General features: G+C 43.4%; 1 protein-coding gene across 1 annotated transcript; it reads left to right on the top strand.

Moving 5' to 3' along the window:
* Positions 1–2922: 2922 nt before the first annotated feature.
* On the top strand, positions 2923–18959 carry drc7 (dynein regulatory complex subunit 7). The gene is made up of 17 exons (XM_085783041.1): positions 2923–3056; positions 3145–3304; positions 4272–4397; positions 6774–6968; positions 7649–7798; positions 8085–8303; positions 8394–8531; positions 10118–10187; positions 10452–10580; positions 10759–10887; positions 12107–12321; positions 12974–13186; positions 13344–13454; positions 13579–13689; positions 15995–16189; positions 16419–16558; positions 18544–18959. Exons 1-17 carry the CDS (start codon positions 2923–2925, stop codon positions 18632–18634), a joined length of 2526 nt encoding a protein of 841 aa, XP_085639167.1. The 3' UTR covers positions 18635–18959.
* The last annotated feature ends 6027 nt before the right edge of the window (positions 18960–24986 follow it).

The following is a 24986-nucleotide window of genomic DNA, read 5'->3' on the forward strand; positions in this document are numbered from 1 at the left end:
CGAAGTCGAAACCAACTTTCCATCAAAGGCAGTCATTTAAACGACTGTCGTTGGCACTTGGAGCACAGAAGGGAACCAGTGACATCATCACCCTTGTGAACGCCCACACAAGAGGTTAAATAGTGAGTCTCCACACCAGATAGTTGGACCAGTCCCAGCCTGGTCAGATGCTACATGAACTGATGAAGCCTCTTGGATGAGAGGTGAAACGTCTTCCTAGACAAATAACTAAGTCCAGTTGCTTTCCATTTAACCTCCTTTTAAAAAAAAAAAAAAAAAAAAAAGGCCATGTTTTTGTTTTTAGGTGTCTTGGTCATATCAAATTATACTTATAATTTGTTTATTACAAAATGTAGATTGAAACATTAATGTAGAAAAACTGTTTATCTGTAAAGGATCCTCAATGATGCTATTAACGTGGGTGATCTATAAATGTCCTTAAATTACTGAAAACACCACACTTGCTCATTCACCAACAATGCAGAGATGTCAGTTCTTGGGCGCTTTTGCAATACCCCTATTCCGCCATCAGGAGGCTCTTCCATATCAGACCAATGCGTGTCGTCCAGTCACTCTCTTTTCCAGTGCACTAATTTTTGTGAAAAAGCACCAATCGGAGTGTAAAGAGGATTTCAAATGGTTTTGAAAAATGCTCCAGAATAGGATCTCCAACCATATCTTTAAATTAAAGTACTTTTTAATCATTTTCGTTCTTTTTACCCCACATTTTCTCTTTCATTTATATTTCTTTGTTTGGTTTTACTTCCTTCTTTTTTGCTATATTTTATATTTTATATTTTATAAACACATGGTAAAAACAATCTTGTAAACACCTCATAAAATGCAACCAGGAGACTTTGGATGATTGATGACAGAATGATAGAACGTGGAGTTTTATTTTGCTTTTGTTAAATCAGTAATTTACCACAGAGAGGATAAGATGTATTCATTTGCAATGTGTAATGTTGTCACATGTTTCTAATATATTGTGTATCCAGCCTTTAAGAGACTTTAAAATTTGAATAAAATTGATTGAATTGAATTGAAAGCTTTATTGTCATTGTACACAAAATTAAAAGTGCTACAACAGAAAAAAAGTGCAAATACAAAACACTCCCAGATAACAATCACGCATTCAAGAGACCTTTCTACTTCTACTTTATGGCCATACCGCTTGCAACCATACCCCACTCACCAGAAAGCTGAACTATCCATAAAGCGAGCTCCTTCTCCCCAGCACACGTGATCTATCATTTCATGTTTCTATTTCCTCTTGATGTCATGTAAGTGTGCCAAAAAAAAAAAAATGTGTTTCAGTTTTTGTTATATCTGCCAGGGACACACATTCTACGATAGTTGAAGAATCACCCAGGTACAGTGTACTGTTATACTGTACTATACACGTATATTTATCTACAAAAGAAATTATTATGATGTTTGATTTCTTTTTCTTTTGCGTTATCTACCAACCGCTAATCTTTACATTTACGCCGCTGTTGAGTGCACGTGAAGGCAACACAGTGTTACGTCATGACGTTCCGCTGTTACCATGGACACGGATGGTCAACGCTCCAAGTTTTTCACCGTTCGGCTTCTCCCAAACAAACCAATTGATTTCAGAGAGAGGGTGAGTAAAACAGACTCTGATAAACAGTGTTTAACTCGACAACAACACCGCTTTTATTTACTTAGACAGCACTGTTCATGACGTTCCCACGAGGGACATTAGTTGAAATATCATCCAGCTGCTGGCTACAAAGGCGGAGTTGTAAAAAAAACAAAAAAAAAAACATGTAGAAACATGTATGCACACAGGCAAACACCGAACACGGTTCAGTAACGTTGAGTTGTGTTCAGAAGCAGTCAAGACCGCTCTGTAGTCAAGTCTTCACAAACTCCAAGCAGGTTAATGATGCCATGGAGGATAGTGGGGGACATTGAAATGGTGGAACAAATAACCACTATGATGCAAATGAATCATGGGTAGTTTCTTGACGTTACACAGACACTGATGACATCAGCAGGCTTTAAATAAAACGACCCCCTCAATCTTAGGGCTTCATATTTTGATATTCACATGCCAATGAATCATGCATAAAGTAGTCCCATACACTGGGAGAAAAGGAAGCTGTTGAGAAGACTTGGGGATCTGGGAAGGTCGAGGGAGGCAGAAGATAGGAACGTGAGTAGACATGACATGCCTGAGACCCTGAAAAGTATGATTTACTAATATAACAGTTAAGTAAACAGTGGTGCACGCTGTTGGCTGTTTAGGACAAATAAACAAAAAAGATAAGCACAATAAATGATTCCCTGTGTAGTACCTTTTGAATGATATGGCGAGCCTCTACTAAGTTGTGCATGGTATGAGTTACATACGGGCAAAAAGTGTAAAGGTGTAAAGGAAATGTTAGTGGCTGCAAGAGTTAATACTCTTCAAGCGGTTCTATGGAACCTAATGTATACATTTACGTGTCACTTGGATGAGTCTGTGACTCTATGGTCTGTGATTGTCATCATCAGCAGTATGAATAAGCCTGTGAGGAGCTGTATCAGATGCTCCTCTAGCCTAAGGGTACACTGGATTAAAGGAGAATTCTGGATGTTGCAAAGCATTTGTAGTGATATTTTGAGCATTATATAGAGGCCAAAGTTGCGGTTAAGATCTGCTCCCATTACTTCACTGTTTCACTACAGTGTAGTGCAGCTAGCAGGAGGAGAGCTACGTCCGGTCTGCACATATTTTTCTCAGATTTTTTCCTATGGTTGCACTCGGGGACCTAGAATTCTCCTTTAAAAGCCTTTATAACTGTCCTAATGGGCCGGCCTCATATTGAGGCTTTCTTTTTACTCATGTTTTTGCTTTGTTTTTTATTGTATATTACATTACATTGTATATTACATTGACTACTTTTCAAAAAGATGGAGACTCTGCAGGAGTCAGACAGAGAGAAGCAACTCAGGCGTGGGATGACAGAAGAGGAGAAGGACCACCAAGAGCTGGAGAAGGCTCTTAGTAACCTCCGTGTCTCAGTGCCTCACCAGCCCCCACCAGTGTGAGCACCCCCCCCCACACACACACACACACACACACTGAAGGTGATTATGAAATTCACACTGACTTCACCTGCTGTGCTTCAACAGCCAGAACCTGGAGGTGGTCTATCCTGAGTCCTACAGGATCAACTCTCCTGAGGAGATCCGACTGTTGGAAATTGCGAAAAACTTCCAGCGTCAGTTTTCACACCTGTTTCCTGACCGCAAGCCCCTGCTGCTGTGTCCTGTCAACGAATGTGGTGTTAAGGTAATGCTCAAACTTTTCTCATTACACTCTCAGTGTGAGAAATGCCACTTCACCTCTCCAGTGTGTATGTACTGTATCTCTGACTCACAAAAAAGACTGCGAAGCATAAAGTCCAGAACAACCAGGTTCCAGAACAGTACATATCCACAAGCTGTCCAGTTCCTCAACACCTCAGAAATATCATTTTAAACACATTGGTTTTATTCAATGTGCCATATTTATTCATTTATCTATTTATTACTCGTTTTTATTGTGCACTTTACTTTGATATGCAGTGGCACAGTTAATTGATTTTGCTACCAACCCCTTATAGTCTGGATTTTTATTAAAGGGATAGTTCACCCAAACTTCAAATTTCACTCATTATCTACTCACCCTCATGTCGACTAAGAGCTATGAGAATTTTCAGAGTCCTCCGTGCCTTCTTGGAGTTATGGGGGGGTCCGCGCAGCAGTATTTGTCCATATAATTGTTGTGAATGGTGCTCACTTTTCCTTTGTCCAAAAAGACACACCAAAAAACATCCGAATACCTCCATACTACTCGTCTGTAATGTCCCTCTTGTATTGAAGCCCCGACATGAGAAATTGTTCCGCCGGTCAGTGCAAATCACGCGAGATTTGCACTGACACAGGAAGAGCAGTGAACTGAGACACTGGGAGCTTACGCTGCAAACAAGCTTAAAATATATAGTTGTTTATTTTTTTCTGAACAATTTCTCATGCCGGGGCACGGTGTGATTATCTGCGGCACTCGGCCTGCGGCCTCGTGCCTACGACCGAATCACAGCCGTGCTGATATACAGTACAACAGCACGACCTCGAGTGTGATATTGCTTAATTGTATTGGGTGAATGTTTTTTTGTCAGTGTGTGAAGCCCACTGAAACAAATTCCAATCAACAACATGGCAATAAAGTATTGAAACTTGAAACTTGTCTAATATCAGTGTATATTTCTGATATTCAGAAGTTTGTGTGTACGACTCTCCGGCCCACGCTGACGGTCCATCCCGAGCTGTTCGACTGGGAGGGCAGTTCCTCCTTTGTGGCCGACTTCCTGTCTCTGGAGCTTTTGGAGCCGCCTGTCCACCCGGTGAGACATGCACTTTTTTATCTGTCAGAGAGAGACAGGTAGACACAATTTAACATCTTACAGGCCAAACCAAACAGTCTCAACATTATGCTCTCATGTCATGTTGAAGTTCTCATTAGTAAATACTCTTCACATTTAAAGTGCTTATTCGTGTGGCTGTTATAAGGAACCATGATGACTTGTAGGCTGTATAAGATTGATATCAGTAAAATTAATATGATACAGAATACATTCTTGATGTTTTAGTTTCTATAAAATTTTAAATTATAATTTCGATCGCCATTGTAATTGACAGTGACGTCAAATGGTTGCCTGCACCTTTCCTGTTTTTCTGACTTTACAGCAACAAACATGTCGTCTGCTGAGAGGGATTCACGGTGCTTGAAATCTGATCAGCTCTGTTTACTCAATTCCTGGTTAAATGACAGAAGCACACCACTAATGTAAAAATTGGACAGGCGCTTTTGGTTGCTTAGTAACGGCAGACGTGACCATAGACGCGAGCTCCGAAGTGCTTTGAAAAACGCATGCAAAACGCTCCAGCTGGCGTTTTGCATGCGTTTTCAGGCGCTCCATGTGAATGGGCCCTTAATCCGACTATAACTGGACAACTGAAGTGCATGTAAACGCCTTAGTTCTCCAACTCCGATTAAGACACCCAGATAACGCGATTGGAATTCAATTTTCTCCGTCATGTATACGCCTTAGTTGGACTGAAGCTGGACAATGCATGTGCGCTGCTCCACAACAGTAAAGACGGCACAAAGTGGAGCAGAGAAGCCGCCCGAACCCGGCAAAGTAAAGAAAAAAACCCAACGTCAGCACTGATTCAATGCATTTCACACAGCGCCACCAGCAAGAGTGTTAAAAAGAGAGAGAGAGAGAGAGAGAGGAAAAAAGGAAGCCCGTATCCTATTCTCAGCGTGAATCCAGCCCAGACTGGCGCGTCTGTCAGGAACTGCAGTTGAGAATTTATTATTAAGCTTATAAGTTGTTTATATTCAGTTTTTTACGAGGTGACAGAAAAGTCAACAGGACAGGGGGCGTATTAACCTGCTGAAGCAACGGGTGACGCCGCATGAGGGGGCGATGGACCCCGTCAGTTATTCCATTTTCTCAGTTGCATGTAAATTGAAACAAGGACAGAAGTCCGATTAGACGCCAAAATCGAATTTTGAGCATAGCTCGATTTAGCTCTGCATGTAAACATACTGAGAGTAACAACTTTGTCTCCATGACAACCGAGAGGGCGTGTGTGGTGTGAGAGCTTCAATTTCCAAATCAGCAGTTAATCTTACATCAGCTATCGATGTATGATTAACTGTATTCAAATATAAATGATTTCAGAGATTAGCATTATAGTTGCATTATTTACAGCCTGCATTATGAGGAAATAACAGTAAAACACAATGACAGGATGCGTACGGTACGGGTTTGATTTTTTAATGTAGATAGAACTTTGATGCGGTCTGCGTTAACCACTATGTATTATGGGCTGCCCTCGTCAGCCTCCATGACAGGGAGAGTGTTGGCCTACCAAATCGGAACAGGGTCACCAACAGGTAGCCTACATCAAAACATTAACCCGGATCATATAATCCTGTCATCGTCTTTCGCCTTTTGATTTGAAATTGTAACCAAACGCAGCACAATGTGGCGTTGTGATACTACCGGAAAGTAAACATACGCTGGTGCCAACGGCTCTTCTCCCTAGTGCAACCTTCTTCTGTCACTGCTCCCATTGTGCAGGTAGAACAACGGCTGCCTCCGTAGTTAAAAATATATATGTGGATTTTTAAAACAATGACAATAGTTTATCTGTTTCTAAAAACATATTTATATAGAAGAGAGATGGTTTATTCAGGCCTATAGGTCATCATAGTCTGGGTTCCTTTTAAAAGCCGGGATGATTTTGGACACTTTTAAATTTAGTGCTTGTTATAAAACATAAAATCAGAATCAGAATCAGAATTACTTTATTGATCCCAGAAGGGAAATGTTTCTTTGTTACAAACAAAAAGAAAAACCAATACACAATACCCCCCCCCCCCCAAGTCCGACCACCCGCCACAGTCTCCTTGCAAACCTGTGGGAAACACTGCATAGATTTCTTGGTTTGGTTTGCCCTAACATGTCAGTATATGAAACATAACATATCAGAGGGAACAATGACGTCCTGGACCTCTGTGACAGCAACATCAAGCTAGAGTCCAAGCTGTTGGTTTCTAGCCCTGCAGCCATTAGGTACAGGACTTCCCTGAAGTTGCCTATTAGTTCTCATGTCTGTGTCCACAATCACTAATAGGCACACACACATGCACCTTCTCTGCAGAGAATATGACAGATCATGAAAGTGTGCGTGTTTTGCTATCCCAGCCCAGGTTCCTGTTCTCCTCCACTTCAGTGCTGCACAGTCAGAGAGCCACATGTTATGAATCTGCCACCCTGCTGTGCAGCCTGCTGCTCGGCTCCGGCTTTAACGCCTATTGTGTCAGCGGCTACGCGGACAAAGACCTGTGTCTGCTTGACCAAAGCCATCAGGACTGCCCTGTGCTGGACACAAAGATCAAGGTAAGTGCTGCTCTGCAGGTCACTGCCGACCAGTTATGGAAAGTATCTCAGTACACATAAGTCTCTACTTGCGTGCAATTTGGAGGTGTTTGCATTGCTTGTATTTGCATTTTCTTCAGCACTGCTTCATTTGTTTACCAAATAATAGTTACTTTGGATATTACTGTTCGTAAGCTTCTCACACATGATGCATTGTGTGGGGAAAATCTCAAAAGTCATTTTTGTGTGGAACTGTGTTATATCTTGTTATTTTATAAATTGTTTGGTCACAAAAGTGAAATAAACTTGTCACTGTAGGAATATTTCAGACCAATTTCACCATGTTTTTCAAACCGTTTTTTCAATATTCTACCGCTTAAACAGTTTGTGTGATTTACTAAAGCATCTATGACAATAATCTAATTTTGTTACTGAGCATATCTTAACAACAATACTTTTGTCCTGTCACTTAAAGGTCCAGTGTGTAATATTTGTCTAATTTTACACACTGGATAGTATAGTATAGGAATAACTTATTATGGAGTACTTTTGTATTATTATCTCAATTCACTTAAGTAAAGGACCTTGGTGAAAAAAGATGTTTGTTCCATCATGGCTACAGATTTGAATGTGTCTGGTGTTTGGCTGTGTGCGCTGTATATTTGTATTTTGTATCAAATTTGTTTTATTTGCATGTGCAGACTGTGATCTCAGAGCAGGAGGCACTGGAAGAAAAATACGTAGTGCGACCTGAGTGGCAGTATGAATTTAAGAGTCAGTTTTTGGAGCGGCAGGAGAAGCAGAAAGAGGAAGCAGAGGCTGCACTGCTTGAAAACCAAAAACAACAGAAGGTCATGTAACACCTACACAGTTAAAGCTTCTATTATTTTGATTCTAATCTTGTTTTGTCCTGAAGGTCTGAGAAAAAATATTGAATTGACAAAGGAAATGATGATTTTTGAGTGATCAGAATAATTGCTGATGATTTTGTGTGAAACAAGTAATATACTGGTTAATTAATGGTTGCTGCAGTTTAAATAGTATGTAATCAAAGCCCTGTGAGTGGATTTGAGAGCACCAGCAGTTTCCTATGGTGTAGATATTAAAACCTCCCTTTTCCCTCTGTGCCATACACAGGAGACTGAGCGGCGATTGGCAGATCCCCTGCGAGGGCTACGGGTGCACTGCTGGGTGCTGGTGTTGACAGGGAGTAATGGGGTCCAGGAGAACTTCTTCATCGACCCTCTGACCGGGGTCAGGTATGACACCGCCCACCACAACTTCCTGGGCATCGAGAGCGTTTGGAACCATCTCAACTACTATGTCAACATGCAGGACTGCAGGAATGGAAGCGCTGTGAGTCCACAACAAATGCAAATCTAACATAATACTGTATATTGGTTTTAGTCAAAATCAAGAGACAATGGATGCTTTCTTTCTCTGTAGGACATGGTGTATGACCTGGAAGATTTAAATATGTGGGAGCCAGTCTTGTTTGGTTCATCCAGCAAAATGCAGCTGATTCACCAGGCCTTGATAAAAGAGGAGCGAGAGCTGATGGGCCAAATGATCCAAGACAGTGAGGTGTGTGTGTATGTGTGTATGTGTGTGTATAGCTCACCTTATCATCTTATGTAGCAGCTACGGTCCCAAAGTAAGACTCAGCTAGGACAGCAGTAGGAGGGGTAATGCTGAAGACTGTTTTCTTATTGTCACTACTTATTTTAATCTACACACATCAACAGTTTTATCACCTTTTGTTATGAGTTATTTCCATGGTAATCATATTTCCCCCAATAAACACAATCTAGGTGGCACAGAGATTATCAAGTCTACCCACTTCCCCATGTGCTCTAGCATGTGTGTTTCAGCTAGAGCATGGCTACCCGACCCAAGCCCGCGGGTAACCCGAGGCCCGACGGGTAACGGGCCGGGCCGGGCCTGGTTTTTAATTAATTAATTCGGGCCCGGGTCGGGTCGGGCTGCACGCGGACAGCTGGTCTTGGTTGCGAGCGCTCTGAGCGGTGTGTGTCGCTCATGCCACTCATAGACTGGTGCCACCTTGAGCCAATCATCCGTCCGCAGTCTAAGCAGGGGAGCCCAGATGCAGGTTGGATGCAGCTGCCCTCTGGTGTCGCTGGGCACGTCTCTCGGTCCTTCTCTGCTGGTTCCTGTCGTGCATGAGTGAGGTTGCTCTGGCACACACACACACACGGCCGTGTCCACCTCTCTCTCTCTCTACCGAGTCGTCTCACTTCCGAGCCGCTTGACGAGCGTCGCGCTGTTAAATGTCATTGAAAATAACGTGCATTTTGCATAACAACACTTCGGGTAACGGGTCGGGTCGGGCCTGGTTTTTAATTTATTAATTCGGGCTCGGTTCGGGTCGGGTTTGAGAGTCTTGGGTTCGGGCCGGGTACGGGCTTAATTTCCAGGCCCGTGCAGCCCTCTAATTTCAGCTTACACTTAAAGGGATAGTTCAACATTTTGGCAAATTGGCGCATTGCAATAATCCCATAGTCATCACAGTAGGTTAATTACCCTTAATTGTCAGTGTAAGATATTTTTAGAACCGCCGAGCTGCAAGCCGCTCAGAGCTAAGCTATGGAGGCTCATGGGATTTCTTGGTTTCCCTCATCAAACTCATCAAATACACAATACAACAACTCCACAACGCTCTGGTGGACAAGTTGTGACCTGCACAACGGAGTTGTTTTCGAGGCAAATGCAGAGACTGCTTGCCGAAAAACTGCCACCGTCGGGAACGCGCATCAGCGGTTTTGCATGAATTTACCTAGAAAACAACTGTCTCGTAAATTGCATGTGAAAATGCTCCTACTTCTGTCGGTCCAGTCAGTAAACCCATCTAACTCTCTTAGTCTCCTTAACGTTTTTCCTGGTATTCAATTATGTTTTACACCTTTCCCCATCACCAAGATCAGACCCCAGGTCTCTCTTCCAAATGATACTCAGATTTTCACACATGTCTTTTGCATTTGTGAATTTGTGTTGTGTATAAATAAATCCAGTTTCTGATTTGTGAGAAAAAATAACCTTTATTCTTCTAGTCATACACTCCATCCAAGTGCATGTCACTATGTCATTTAATAACATCCAATTTTATAAGCCATTGCCGCCAATAGTCAACATTGTGTTGTTGTTTGTTGGAGGTGGAGAAGAAACGTCGGGTTCTTAAGATGCCGAAATCCTGGGTCAGTGACATCACAATCTCAGAGAAAGGTACTGAAACTCCACATAAAGGTTTTCTCCACGAATGCTGTTTGTTACTATTCAAACTAAATACACTGTTCTTAAGTTAGTTAGTTTGTTTTTGTCCTTTCATTTATAAATGAAACACTGACATCCAGACGCAAACATATAAAACACCATGATACAGCAGAAACTCAGAGTATGAATCAAGTCAAGTGCAGATGGCAGAGTGAAAGCAACATAGGTTGTTGTCAGTATCCTTCTGCAAGCTTCTGCCTCTACTCTCTCACTCAGACCTGGAGACCTGCTGGCCTGGAGGACAGAAGGTGACCCACTACAAAGGAGCAAAGCTGGAGAAGTTTGCTCCATACCTCAGGCCAGATGGCCTGGTCACACGACTCACAACATACAATGACCCAGAATGTATGAGTACAAAGACATATAAAATACATTTTTCTGCAAATAGCTATTAGTATTTTTACTCAGATCTGGAGAAAAAGGTTTTAGTCACAGCAGGGTCCAGTAGAGCAGAGCACATGTGCTATAGGACTGGAATGGGCTTGTGTATGATGAAACCTGTGCTTGTGTGTGTGTGTTTCAGACACTGAGGTTGCCACGGTGAAAGAGTGGTATCAACACAGGAACGACCATTTGGAGGAGAGGGAGGTCAACAATGTCGACAACTTTACTACAGAACGCTTCAAATGCGGAAGCTGTTTCCACCTCTTATGTAAATCAGATTTTTGTGGATGTTCAGCTCCAAGCTCACATCACCACTAACATCACTGACTTTACATGTTAAAAAAAATGTATTGCCCGCATTGTAATTTTTTTTACTTGTGAGCAAATGTGGTGAAAAGCATTTACTGTTCCCAGTTCTATAGTTCACACTATTATTTCTAGAGTTCTTAAAGGTCATAGCTACAACTTTTTCATCAAAACGATAAATTTTTCAAAAACAATACATCCACAGAACATCTAGAGGGGTGCAGAATAAAAGTATTAATTTTACAGATTTTTTTATAGTATATAAATACATGTTTTATACATTTTGACGGGTTCAAAATATATAAATATTTACATCTGGTTACGTTGGCAACGTCGGCATGAAATAATCGCATTAGTTCATTGATGTCATGTGAGGCCGAGCTCAGGGGGAGCCAGATCCTGATAGCTCTGTGGAGAAATGGCAACGTGCTAATGCTAATGCTAACTAACGGTCAGCTGGTACTTTAAACGTTTTCGATGCAGGCGTGATGCTGTGGGTTTGTTGGGTTCATCTGTAGGTGAGTTAGTGTGAAATGATTCAGATGTGTTTCCAGTCCGCTGTCAACACCGGAGCTGCTGCTCCTTAAATACAGTTAGCGTTAGCTTAGCTTTAGCTACTAGCCGCTCCCTATTGGCGTACCTGGCAACCAGTACAATTGAAGGTTGGAGCGAGAGCGGGCGAGTATGAGTGCGACACTTACTGGCCGGGAGGAACTAAACTTGTTGCTAACACCTTTAAGCAAGAATTTGCAGGAACATGGTGAACAAAAATCAACAGGCTTTAAAGGTCCATATTTGATATTTGATACTTTTCTGTGTTCATTTATTTGTAGATTTGACTCGTTGATCCGTAAAGAAATGTGTATTAGTAGTTTTAAGAGCCAAAAATCATCTCAGTGTAGTTTTACAGACTTCCCTTTGGAGCTTTAGCAACAACAGGTCAACCAGCCAATCAGATGAGAGGGGGCTCTGATTGGCTGACTGTTGTAAGTGTGGAATAAAATGATGGTGGTGGGTCCAAGTGGGCGGCGCTCTGTGGACTGAGGTTTTGATGCTCTCCCAGTATTAAAGTAGAACCAAGAGCTGCTTCATAATAAAGAACACATGGGCATCTACCTGTATACTATATGGACCTTTGATCTCAAACTTCCCTCAGTGTTAAGCCTCTTCGTTTTGCTCAGCTCACAGGTTCCAGTCCCTGAGTGCAGACTCTATGCATGACTTGGAGTTCAGCTTCGGTCGTGTGGACGGCCTGGTGCTCAGGGTGATGTCACCGGGTGAAATGACGGAGACGTTTAAGGACCGGGAAGACTTCCTTTACTGTAGACGCGTCATCTTTAATCCACAGGACCAGTTTCCAGAAAGACATCAGACCCGTGACGGCCAAGTTCTCAAGGTAGATATGTGAAGAAGGAGTTAAGAAACTGATAAAACATTAATGTTTCCAGTTTTACTGTGTCTCCGTGGTGGTGAGGGCTGGTACTGAAGGCATCATGTCTTCAGGGTGTCTATACTTGCCTCCCTGCCAGAAAAAGCCCAATGCAGGCGGGACATACAGTAAAATTTGGTGTAGCCTATAAGTCGCACTTTTTTCCCCTTTTTTTTCATCTAAAAAGTTGGGTGCGACCTATAGACCAAGGTAAATGTCGACCCTGTTGACACCTGGCATGAACATGCGTTTTCAGTAATCAAATTGCAGTCAGATAGTGCTTGACCACTTGAAAGTACAGGTCTTACGCACGGACTTGTGGAATAACTTGTAAAACGTTTTTATTAACAAATAGCAACAGAAAAACCCTCAAAAATCGACTGTGACTTATATTCCAGTGCAACTTTTTTCCGAATTTTACGGTAGTAGGTTTCTTTGGACCAGTGGAAAGGGTTGGAGGGGTTGGGGTCAGCAGGATGGGGTGCGTGGAGCTGAGTCAAAATTAACCAATGAGTGTGTCATGGCGATGATAGAGTGGCTCCCATCTGATATGGACCAGGGACACATGGTGATTTGTTTTCTGTCTAACTTGAGGGATCAACTTTGTTTTGCATTCAAGGTAGTGGAGTGTTTCCATAGGAACACATCAAAACCAGCCAATGAAGATGTGGCCAAGCGAGTGTTCCTACCCAATGAAAGAAGGATCGAGGTGACCCATCACATAGATGATCACAGATTCATACCTTCAAAGATGACCTTCATCAAACCTGCACAGTCCGCAGAAAATAAGAAGGGCGAGAATTTCACACCTGACATGCTCTCCAGCTTCCAGGTACAGAAAACAAACACAAAGCATCTACAATAACATAATGTAAGCATAATGGTAAAACCGTTTGTGTCTGTGTGTATATGTATGTGTCTGTATGTGTGTGTGTGTGTGTGTGTGTGTGTGTGTGTGTGTGTGTGTATGTGTGTGTGGTGGGATTAAGGTGTGTCCATCTGTGAGATCATACACAAAAGAGATGCTGTATAAAGTTCTGATTAACCTGATGAGGGATGAAGAGGAGGTGACTTTCCAGATCCAGATGTCTAAGGAAGAGGTGAAGATATTCAGAGATTTACCCAACAAGTCCTGTGGTGTGTTGGCAGTTTGTAAGTTAGTGTAAGTTACTTTGACCTCAGTAGAGAATGTGAGAACTTGTTCCACATTTTCTGTACAAGCAGGTGAGAGACATCGTGGCTTCCAGAGAGCAGGAGGAGAACAACATCCAGCTGGTCCTGTCCCCATGGAGCACAGCAGGAGCTGCCAAGGCTCGCAGCTACAGTGAGGAAATGGTTAGACACACACATACACAGACTAAATACTGCATATAACATGCTTGTATCAGTGGCATGATAACAATCCAATTCCCAATTTGATGGTCTTAAAGGGATAATTCACCCAAAATTGAAATTTCACTCATTATCTACTCACCCTCATGTCGACTAAGGGCTGGGAGAAGGCTTCTCTGAGTTACAGGGGGTCTCGGCGTAGCAGTGCATGTCCATATAACGGTTGCAAATCGATACCAACTGTCTTCGTAACAAAAAGACACACCAAAAAACATCCAAATACCTCCATGCTGCTCGTATGTAATGTCCGTCTTGTATTGAAGCCCCGAAATGCGAAATTGTCCCGAAAAAAATTAAATAAGTCTATATATTTCAAGCTTGTTTTGTAGCGGAAGCTTCTCGAAGTTCCTCTTCCTGGTTTGTCAAATTTGGACGAACTGGGAAGAGGAGCTTCTGCTACAAACAAGCTTGAAATATAGGGTGTATTCACACCTGTTTAGTGTGCACCCTGGTGCGCAACAAATGTTAAAATGATACATTGTTTCATTTTTCAGTTAGTGCGGTTGCGTTCACACCTGCTTTTTGTCACTCGGGACCAAACTTGGAGAGCGTCACGTCTCCATGACTACCGGTTGGAATCTGGAAGCGCTGATTGATAAAACTTTCATGATGGAGACTCCAGTAGGGCCGGTTGTTAGTAGCTCTGGTCATTTATTTCTATATTGTTTGCATGTATAACTCTGTTTGGTACTTCCGGCTGGTTTCCGGTTGCGTTCACCCAGCTCGGTCCCGTTAGTTCCCGGTTAAACGTTAAACACGGGCGGGCCTCTGCTGCTCGGTAACCACGGTAACCAGCTGCTCCGCGGACACAAGGGACGGACCGCCGACCTGTCGGTGTCTGAGCGGACTCAGCAGACACGCAGCGACCGGCTGCCCCGCTGCTGCTGCTGCTGCTGCTGCTGCTGCTGCTGCTGCTGCTGCTGCTGCTGCTGCTGCTGCTGCTGCTGCTGCTGCTTCGTTTGTGGGGACAGAGCTGCATAGGACCGGAGCACCGGGCGTCTCCCCGCTGCGTTAACCCGTTGTCAACGACTACGGGAGCCCTTTTAGCTCAAACTTGTTGAGTTGGCCTGGCAGTTGGCTCGCACCAGAGTGCGGTTGCTTTCACACATCAACTAGTGCACCAGAGTTCGGCTGGAGCCGAACCGAGACGAGACGAGACCACCTCCTCAGGCCGCACTAGTTCTGGTGCATTAGAGTGCGATGTGCTTTCACACTGACCCAAACGGGACCAAATTTAGTGCGATCTAAATTTAGTGCGCACTAACACTGCAGGTGTGAATACACCCATAGACTTATTTAATTTTTTTCGGGACAATTTCCTTTCCATTCCATATTGGGTTTTTCAGGGTTGTTTTATACATTTATTTTTTTTATTTACAGTTTAGTTTTACAACATATAACAGAGACACACATACACACACACACACAACACAAAGACATACATATTCAATGTACTTAGTAAATCACTGTGCCAACATTTCCCCAGTGGGGCTGAATTTCTGTCTTCCATGTGACTTCATGCTGGTCTCTAATTGGTCACTTAAAGATTCTCCTCCGGGAGCTCTCTGCGCCCGTGGCTAATCAGCACGTTTGGGTTATTTTTCATCCAATCGGATTGATTCATGATACCTGTCAATCAAAGTCACTCCCCTGGCAGCGGAGCGCCTGTCACTCAAACAGCTACAGACGCACCCGCGTGCAAAGTACTGAACAGACAGACAACAACAACAAGACAGGAGACAATGGCGGCGGCAGCAAAAGAAAAGTCTGTTATTTCTTTACAAAATAATCCTTTCACGAGGCGTTCGCTGGAGTAAAAAAAAAAAAGGATAAAGGAGCTTGGACCGGAGCAACCTGACTTAAAAATCCAGCAGCAGGCAAGTGACCGTGGACGGAGTTACACTCGATGCTTCTTCCGTCTGTGTAATGCCAAACACAGTTGGCTGGATGTGAAGTTAGCAATGCTCTTTTTTATCGTATTTATCTGACGCCCCCACCCCAATTTATGGCACCAGCCGCCACTGAATGCCGCTCATAAAAAGACAAGTCACACTAACACCAGATGACGATTTTAAAGAAGACAGAAGTTTCCCAAAGAAACATGTCAAGGTACTGACTTTTCTCATGTTACATATGTCTTGTATATAAGAACCTTGTTCCACTATGTTAATAGTCTGGAAAGCAGGTTTATGAAGACTGCCCTGTCAGTGTTCACCCTAACTAGACACTTATTTCTCTGCTGTTGCAGGAGCGTCTGGCTAAAGAGGAGCAGAGGTTCCTGCAGGAGAGGGAGAAGGACATCCTGGCTCTCCTCCTGATCCAGTTGGACAAATCAGATACTCTGAGCCCCGAGGATGCCAAGCAGCTCCACCAGAACTGTTTGACCATCTTTAAACAGAAACTGGTAGAGCACGCCAACCTCATTCAGGAACGCTGCAAAAAGGTAGAGCACAGACAGTCTGCTCATGATGTGATGTTTCTTCTCTGGAGAAAGGTCTGGTGAGCGAGACTAGGTGTGATGTAACCTGCTGTTTCACCTCTGTCCACAATGTTTCAATATTTTTCCAAGGAAAGATGCTTCATGCATGTTCGGTGTTTGTATGTTAATACAGTCTATGCTCAGCTGTTACCAACCTCTCTGGGATAAGACCAACACTTACCTCTGTGTTTAGGAGACAGATGTGCTGGAGTGGAAACAGCAGTGGTACCAGAGAAACCAGCTCAAAATGACGGCGGCACAGGAGGCAGAGTACCAGGACTTCTGCTCTAAGAAAACACTGCAGATCCAAGTGGCCAAGAAACGACTCCACATGTACTCACTCACACACACACACACACACACACACACACACAATTCAACAATCTAAAGCAGGGGTATTCAATTAAAATTCAAGGAGGTTGCGTTACTTTAAGGTATAATATGTAGGAATTCCCCCCATCTAGCGGTGCGGTTGCATATCGGAACATATTCTTGATGTTGCATTCATCTGAAATGGGGCAGACGTCAGACAGACAACAGACGCTGCATGTAACAGGATAAACAAGCGTCTATGTAAACAAGTGGTCCGCCAGCACGAGGAAAAACATTACGGGCGTGACAACATGTTGTCAATATGTTGTCACGCCCCAATTGGCATGTGACTGCCCTGCCAGCAGTTTAAATCTCGGCTTGTGTGGAGTCAGAGCCAAAAGTTCAGTTTTCAGCATCAACTTTCCTTATTTTGGAGCCACGCTGTCACCACTCCTTCTCTTTTCTCTTCCTCTCTCTGGCTCACTGGCCGCACGGGGTAAACAAACAATTTGATTGGCACAATTGAGTGAAGGTATTGTTGTATTAACAATTAGCATCTATAACTGCAACCTTCAGAAAAATCTAATTCCGTATCCAGGAAAAACCTATGTAATTTTAAGAAAGAATACTGTATCGGGATATATATCGTTATATAAATCGGGATATAAATTTATCTATATCGGCATATAAAATTTTGTCTATATTGCACAGCTCCATGAGAATGATCTATTATCGCTAATTTATCAGATATTGGTCACGGGTCTGGATGGAACCATCACGGCCATTTGGTGATGCCTTGTTTAAAGTAATTTGAGGATGCAAAAGTGTTGCTTGGCTAGTTGTTTATTTAAAGGTTTAAGGATCAGGGACATTGCACATTAATAAAAACATTTAAACAAATGTAAACATGCCAGAATTAGCCAAAGGCTATTTTGCATCTGTTGTCCCTGGACTGATGTTGAAAGTCACCCTAAAAGAAAATAATACAAAATTTTGGGTTATCAACATACAAATAATACATTCGATAATTAAAAAAGCTGAATAGTGGACAAAAGACAGAGAGCTCAGTGGAGGTCCATGCATACACACACAAACTGACATAAAACTGAACTCAAACAGCAGCCGCTACAGACAAAACAGAAGCAACATTAAGCAGCAACACCAACAGAAAAAAAAAAAAAAAAAAGAAAAAGTACACAAGACACAATCACATTATACACATTGGACACAATAGAAGCCATGCACAAAAAGCAACAATACTAGACAATTAATACACTGACAGACAGACAATTATACACATTTGACACATTAGAAGCCATGCACAAAAAGCAACAATACTAGACAATTAATACACTGACAGACAACATGACAAGAAATTTAATGTTCACAGCCTTGACCACTAATTAGCCACTTTTTTAAAAAGTGTTTAAAGGAGGCGTAATTTGAAATATTTCTAATATGAGTTGGAATAGAATTCCATTCGCGAGCAGCTCTAATAGAAAATGCAGACTGGCTGAAAGAACTTTTTCTAAATGCGATAACACAGTCTCCTCTAGTTGCACTCCGAGTAGATGTTGATACCATTTTTATAAACTGATTCAATGCTGGAGGCGCACGTCCATGTATGATTTTGTACATAAGACAAGAGTGTGAATATTTAATCAGGTTTTCCCAATTTAACAGCTTGTATTTCAGTAAAATATGACAATGATGATAGTTATTGGATTTCCTGTCCAGCACTTTAAGGGTTTTTTTGTATAGTGAAAGTAATGGTTTGAGAGCAGTGTTGCTCGCTTGAGACCAAGTAGTCAAACAATATGTTATATGGGACAAGATCATTGAGTGCATGTACATTAATGCTGCCTTGGTTGACATGCAACTGCGGATATGTCTAAAGTTAGACAAAAGTTGATGTAAAAAGAGCGAAAAGCAACAGTAACAGGAAATGATGATTCCAAATGGATACAATCTGATTACATATATGTATCTGTGTATGTTTGTTCCAGGCACAAGAAGGCAGCTCCTCAGAAATACCGTGATCTTGATCAGAAGCTGAGACGAGACCCTCGACTGGCCAACTGCCTGTGGAGCCAGTGACTTTTTTATACACATGTATTTTCTTTAAGGCCGCGGTCAGACTGCCAGCCAAAATCTGATTTTTAGCCAATCCAGATTGGAACCAGATGGCTCTTTTGAAGTCTGAACAATCACAAATCACATGAAATCCGATTTTTGCAAAATGGATCAAAACCACCTTTGGGTAGTTAGGTAGTTTCAAATCGCATTTGGACAGATACATCTCAGTCTGAACAGCTCTTTGACTGTCCGTGACGTCACTCTACGCCGCGCCAGACCGCCCTCTGACCACCCGCCTATTGAGGAGTTGTGGAGCAATATCAAGGAAATGCAGCAGTCAATGGAAAACGTTGAAAACATCAAAACGAAATGCCTCGTTAATCTGTGGGGAGACGGCTCATGGATAGCTCTGTTTTTGTTGTTCTTGTCGCTGTCGCAATTATATGACGTCACACAATACACGCGCTGGATGACGCCTCCGCTCCGATGTCGTTACAGTACATCAACCTGTCAGATTGGTCAGTAATGTGGCCCAGTCTGAATAGCCCATAGCCAAATCCGATTTGGACACTTGCTAAAAACAGTGTGGACAGTCAGCCCTAAAAATCTTATTTGAGTCAGATTTGCCTGCAGTCTGAACGCGGTCTAAATACTTCAACAGTTGAAGTGAACTTAAACTGGCCCTCCGCCTGCGTGAGGTGGAGCTCCAAACTAGGAGCTATGAGCTTCAAATCCAAATCCAAATCCAATTTATTTATAGAGCACATTTAAAAACAACCAAGTTGACCAAAGTGCTTTACACAGAAAAAAGTAAACAAAATCAACATTCAGTAAAAAAGCACAACAGATAAAAACAGCAAAACAAATAAATAAGACCATAGTTGCTAAAATATTAGGATTTCAGACTGTGTTTAAAGCCAGGGAGTAAAAGTGCGTTTTAAGACGTGTTTTAAAAACAGCTAGGCTAGGGGCTTGTTTCAAGTGAGGGGGGAGGGAGTTCCAAAGTTTGGAGCCAGCAACAGAAAACGCACGGTCCCCTCTGCCCCTGAGTCTGGTCTGAGGGACCTCCAGGAGCAGTTGGTTTGTGGACCTGAGGGACCAAGAGGGGACATAGGGCTTTAAAAGGTCAGTCAGATAAAAAGGGGCGAGCCCATTAAGAGCTTTAAAACAAACATCAAGATCTTAAAATCAACTCTAAAATGAACTGGGAGCCAGTGCAGCGATGCAAGGACTGGGGTCATATGATCATATTTACGTGTACCAGTCAAAAGTCTGGCTGCAGCATTTTGGACCAACTGTAGGCGGGTGAGGACTGACTAACACCCAGATATAAACCATTGCAATAGTCCAGTCTTGAGGTAATAAAAGCGTTAACAACTTTCTCAAAGTCTAAAAACGATAAAAACGGTTTGACCTTTGAAAGCATTCTTAGTTGAGTTTATGCATCTCTGGATAAGGGCCATGGAGCTCGATAGAACATCACCCCCAGCCACGTCTACTCCGCTGGTTGCGCGCCCCCCAGTCCTCCTGTCCCCGGATCAGTTTGACATGATGTTACGCGCGCCCTTGCCTCTCCTGCTGCGCGTCCCGGTCCTTTCCTCTCTCTCTCTCTGTCAGCACCCTCCTCCCACTGTGTGGATGCACACCTGAGCGGTGTTTCCACTCAGTGGACGGGAGGGAGTATTTAGAGGGTGGAGAGAGGCCTGTCACTCTCTCTTCACACACACACTCACGACCACAACAGGAGGAGGTTTCTTTTGTTTTCTGTTCTGTGTTTCTTTCCAAGCATTTATTTTTCTCCTTATTCATTTGTTCCCATGTGGTGGTAGACCGCTGGGCTTTGTTGTTTTAGTTTGGGGTGTAGGTGACCAGTGGTCCCGTTTTCGCCCCCCCCCCCCATCTTTAGGAAGTTTAGGTTAGGCAGTTTAGTTCGACGGTGGACAGTGATCCTACGGCCCATTGCTGGGTCGGTCTCTGTCCCCGTCTCCCTTTTGTTTTGTTCAGCCGGCACCTACATCCCCCTCTTTATTTGCATTCATTTTATATTCCACATCCTGCTTTGGTTTAATAAAGCTTGGTTTGTGTCGAAACCTGTGTTTGGCGTCCTTAATTTATGTTACTGGCCTCTTTGCGTTTGAGCCTTTGTTCCCTTTGCTTTGAGGCCTTAACACATGAGTAGACAGATTGCGCTGGTACCACCTTTCAGGGAGGGTGAAGTTGATTCATATTTCAACGCCTTTGAACGTACAGTATTGATTCTACTTGGATGTGGCCAAACGTTACCTGAGAAACTCACTGCTCCGCTGGTTTCAGATCCGAACCCAAGGTTATAAGAATATTGACATCACCAGCTTCAGTTGCAACACACTCCGTCCCACACCACTGTCCTGTTCCATGACATTGATGTTGGCAGCCACCCGCCTATCAAGCAACATGCTTAATCCCACCTAGCCGGCCCTCGTACGAAAGGCATATCTGCTGTAGAATGGCCTGGCGGTTCCCAGCTCCAGTGCGTGGAGTTCCCCTTGCCTGCTTGTGCCCAAGCCTGACAACACGTCTCGCTTCTGCACCGATTTCTAGTTGCCTCTGTGTAGTATGGAGGGCTGTAGTAGTGTCTTCTCTGGATCTGATTGCCCTGTAGGGAATGTGATGGGAATTCAAGGTAGGAGGGAGGGTGGTCTTGATGCTTCAAACTATGATTTCATAACAACCTGTTATGTCCCAACTCTGTTGGCCCTAAAGCTGGGGGGACACTACGCGATTTTCACAGTCGTTGACTTGGAGTACACAATAAGGCTTCAGCAGATTTTTATGATGACTGGGGATGTTATGGGTACAGGTTTGTCTGGGTTGTGTGTGTGTGTGTGTGTGTGTGTGTGTGTTTGCCCCGCCTTGTCCCAGGTGATTCCCTCTACGTCATTGCCCGGAAGCAGGGAGGCCTAAGAAGCCGCCGGGATGAGAGGTTCAGGGGCGCAGTCTGCTTTGTGGCTGCCAGCCCCACGCCTCGTGTTTCTTTTCCTCTGTTGCCTCGTGCCAGTTTTGTTGAGGCCTTATAGTTTGTGAACATTCGTTTGGGAACCGGGCACTAGGTTTACGTCTTCTGTTCTTTTGTTTGGGGATCGTTGCCCCTCGTTTTTTTCTGTGATTTTCTTTTAGGTTATGGGTGGCGTCCCTTTTTGTTTCTGTAATGTATCGATTTAGTTAGTTACTTTGTGTAGGTTCGACTGGAGTTTGCTAGCGACTCCTTTTGTTTATTTATTGATTTGATGCCACCCGCTGCCCTCCCTTTGTGTTGTATCAAATATTCAATTATTTTCATCACTCTTTAAATAAATCTATTAAGAGCTCTAACCTGCATCCTGGTTACCTTTTTTGTTACTTTGTTACTTACTCTTCTCTTCCTATGGTCGGTGTTCCTGATTTTTTTTTTTTTTTTTTTTTTTTAAGTTATGATGTACATTAGTTAGGTTTATTTTTATTTATTTATATAGGCTATTTATTTTAGAGGATCACGAGTGTGTGAGTGCGGGAGGTTGACAAAATAATCAGACTCACATTCACACCCGCTGAATAATAAGCAGAGAAGAATTAGTCTATCATCTTTCTTACAGTTAAAATAAATAGCCAGGGGTGTAGTGTAAGCCATATTAATTTAAACACAACAACAACAACAAAAATATATAATTAAGTAAATATATAGATATATTACTTAAATTAATACAATTTAAAAACTTTATTTAAAAAAATGTATTGGTTATCAGATTTTTTTCCCCCAAAATAATCGTAATTGGCATCGGCCCCAAAAAATCCATATCAGTCAGGCCCTAGATGAAAGGCGTTGGTTAAGTTTAGTAAAAAGACCAGGTGGAGGCTAGACATGCCAGATAGAAAGAGTCCAGAAGTAGAGAGTCCAGATAAGTAGGAGGGAGTCACCTGTTGAGTAGTGCACATTTCCTTATATTGAAAGCCTTGTCGGAATAGCGGTATGTCGGAGTGGTGGGATGTCGGAATGACAGCATGGAACCCAAAATAACAAGAGTCTCTCTCTGCCCAACGACTACCTTACAGCGTGCTCTCAAACAAATTCACAAGCAGGCAGTAAAATCATAAATTGCCTTGAAAGAGACGACTACTACATCTACTACACAATTACAAACAAATGTGACACAACAGCTGCACAAAAACCAGCACAATTACTTCACCTCATGGTTGTTACACCCCAACTCTGTTGGCCCTAAAGGGCATTACAATGGACCACCAATGACCCCAAACACCCACACAAAGACACTAAATAAAATAGGAAATGATATAATAATAAGGATGACTTATAAGGATAATAATAAGGATCACACAAACAAGGCAGACACAAAGTAGAACACAAGAAAAGCCAAGCTGGGAAGCAGGCAAGCCCAGCAGCACTGTCCCCCTGATGCCAGCTGCCGGGTTTTAAACTCTCAAGCAGGCCAAGTGGATCTGGTTCCATGATCAGGGCCTGGGTGGAGCTGTGGGGAGCAGGGAGAGAGAGAGAAACAAGGCCGAACCCCTTTCGGCCGTAACAAACCGATGTAAGGGCCATTGATCTGTAGTCATTTAGACTGCACACCAATGGTTTTTTGGGGACATGGATTACAGAAAAAAAATGATGTTTCAGTCTTGATCAGGGGTGCTCACACTTTTTCAGCCTGAGAGCTACTTTTAAAGTGGCCAAGTCAAAATGATCTACCAATTTTTGGTTGTCCAGTCGTTGGTCGGACTGTACGACGGGGGGGGGGGGGGTTAATAGCGCTGCAGCTGCATTTACCGTGCGCCCCTGTCTGTATGTGAACCTGTGTCTATGTGCGGGCAGAGATGAGTGATGGTGTTTTTTTAATAATCATGCTAGCGTTTCACCATCTCTCATCTGTCAGCTGTCAGCCTCTCAACCTGCCGCCTCTCTCGCGTGCGGGCGCACCGCACGTAAACACACGTGAGGAGAAAAAAAAAAAAAAATTTTGGGACACTTTTTTTTTTTTTCTGTTAGTGGGAAACACTGATCAAGCTGTGCATACGCACAACTCTCCGCAATATTCCATTGATAAATCACACCGGACCCAAGAATGGTGCGGACATGAACACACCTCATACTCCGCCCCCAGAATGCCTCAGCACAACCATATATGGTCAGCACGTGCATAATTAAGTAGCCATGCGCGCTCTGTGGAGCGGCAACAAAGTAACAACAAAGACAACGGGCGGAGAGCGTGATTCACCCGGAATAATGCTTCGGCGGACCTGCCCTTTTGGGGTCCGTTGTGAGAAAAATGCCTGCTGTCCAGACAACTGTGTTTTTATAAATAAACTTTTTTTTGTTGTTCTTCATCACGCGATCGACCCACACTGTCTTCGTCGATCGCGATCGACGTAATGAGCACCCTTGGTCTTGATGATGTCGTCTTTTAGTAAAAAATGGTGCAGGTCATAGGCGCCGATTCCGTGGGTGCTCCGGGGCACGAGCACCCACTGACCAGGCTGAGCACCCACTGGGGGCACGCCACCAGATGCGCATTTCTCCGTGCCGCGCCTCGGCCCCTCAGCTGTGTGTCTGTGTATCATGTGTAGCCCGTATGTGTGTGTAGCCTGTGTGTGAATGTGTGTATTAATCTCTTGCGCGCTCTGTGATGAATAAACACAAATTGCGGCAGAGCGCGAGCCTGGCACAGAGGTGCACACTCTGGCGCATCTGACACAATCGGTTAACGACACCGAAAGGAGGCTATTTCGCATCCAACGTCTATGTAAAGCACATGTTCTTATTGATATTGTAGGGTCCGGCCCGACGTAACTACAACAACATAACACAAACTTATCTGACAGCTCTCACTTCCTCCTCTGCACCTCCTCACTCACTCACCGACACACACACACATACACACACACAGCTGTCTTCTTCACACTCACCCCGGCCCCTCAGTTTCCCATCTAACCTGCCCGTACCAGACACATTCACAGTCAGTCAGAAATCACAGAACTTAAACATCATAACAAGAACATTACTGCGGGGTCGCTACAATATTTTCAGTTGTGCAGTCGGCTATTAATAATGAGCGAACCAGAGTTTGTAGAGCCCGGTTTAGGTGTATATATATACATATAATATAATACCCCCCCCCCCCGACGCGCGCACCCACCCACGGGCAAAAACATAAATCGGCGCCCATGGTGTAGGTTATAGTCTGGTTGTGCTTGGAGCAGCAACAACAGCTGCCTCTAATGAATGTAGTCATTCATAGGTAACCCTGACCCTAACCCCAGGGCTTAATTTGTGCCGGATCCTGCCGGAACAAGATCCGGCACCTCGCCGAGTGGATCCGGGACCTCCTCTGTCAAATACGTG

The sequence above is a fragment of the Trachurus japonicus genome, chromosome 7, assembly GCF_045865225.1.
Source record: "Trachurus japonicus isolate A0001 chromosome 7, Traja_1.0".
Classification (NCBI taxonomy): Eukaryota; Metazoa; Chordata; class Actinopteri; order Carangiformes; family Carangidae; genus Trachurus; species Trachurus japonicus.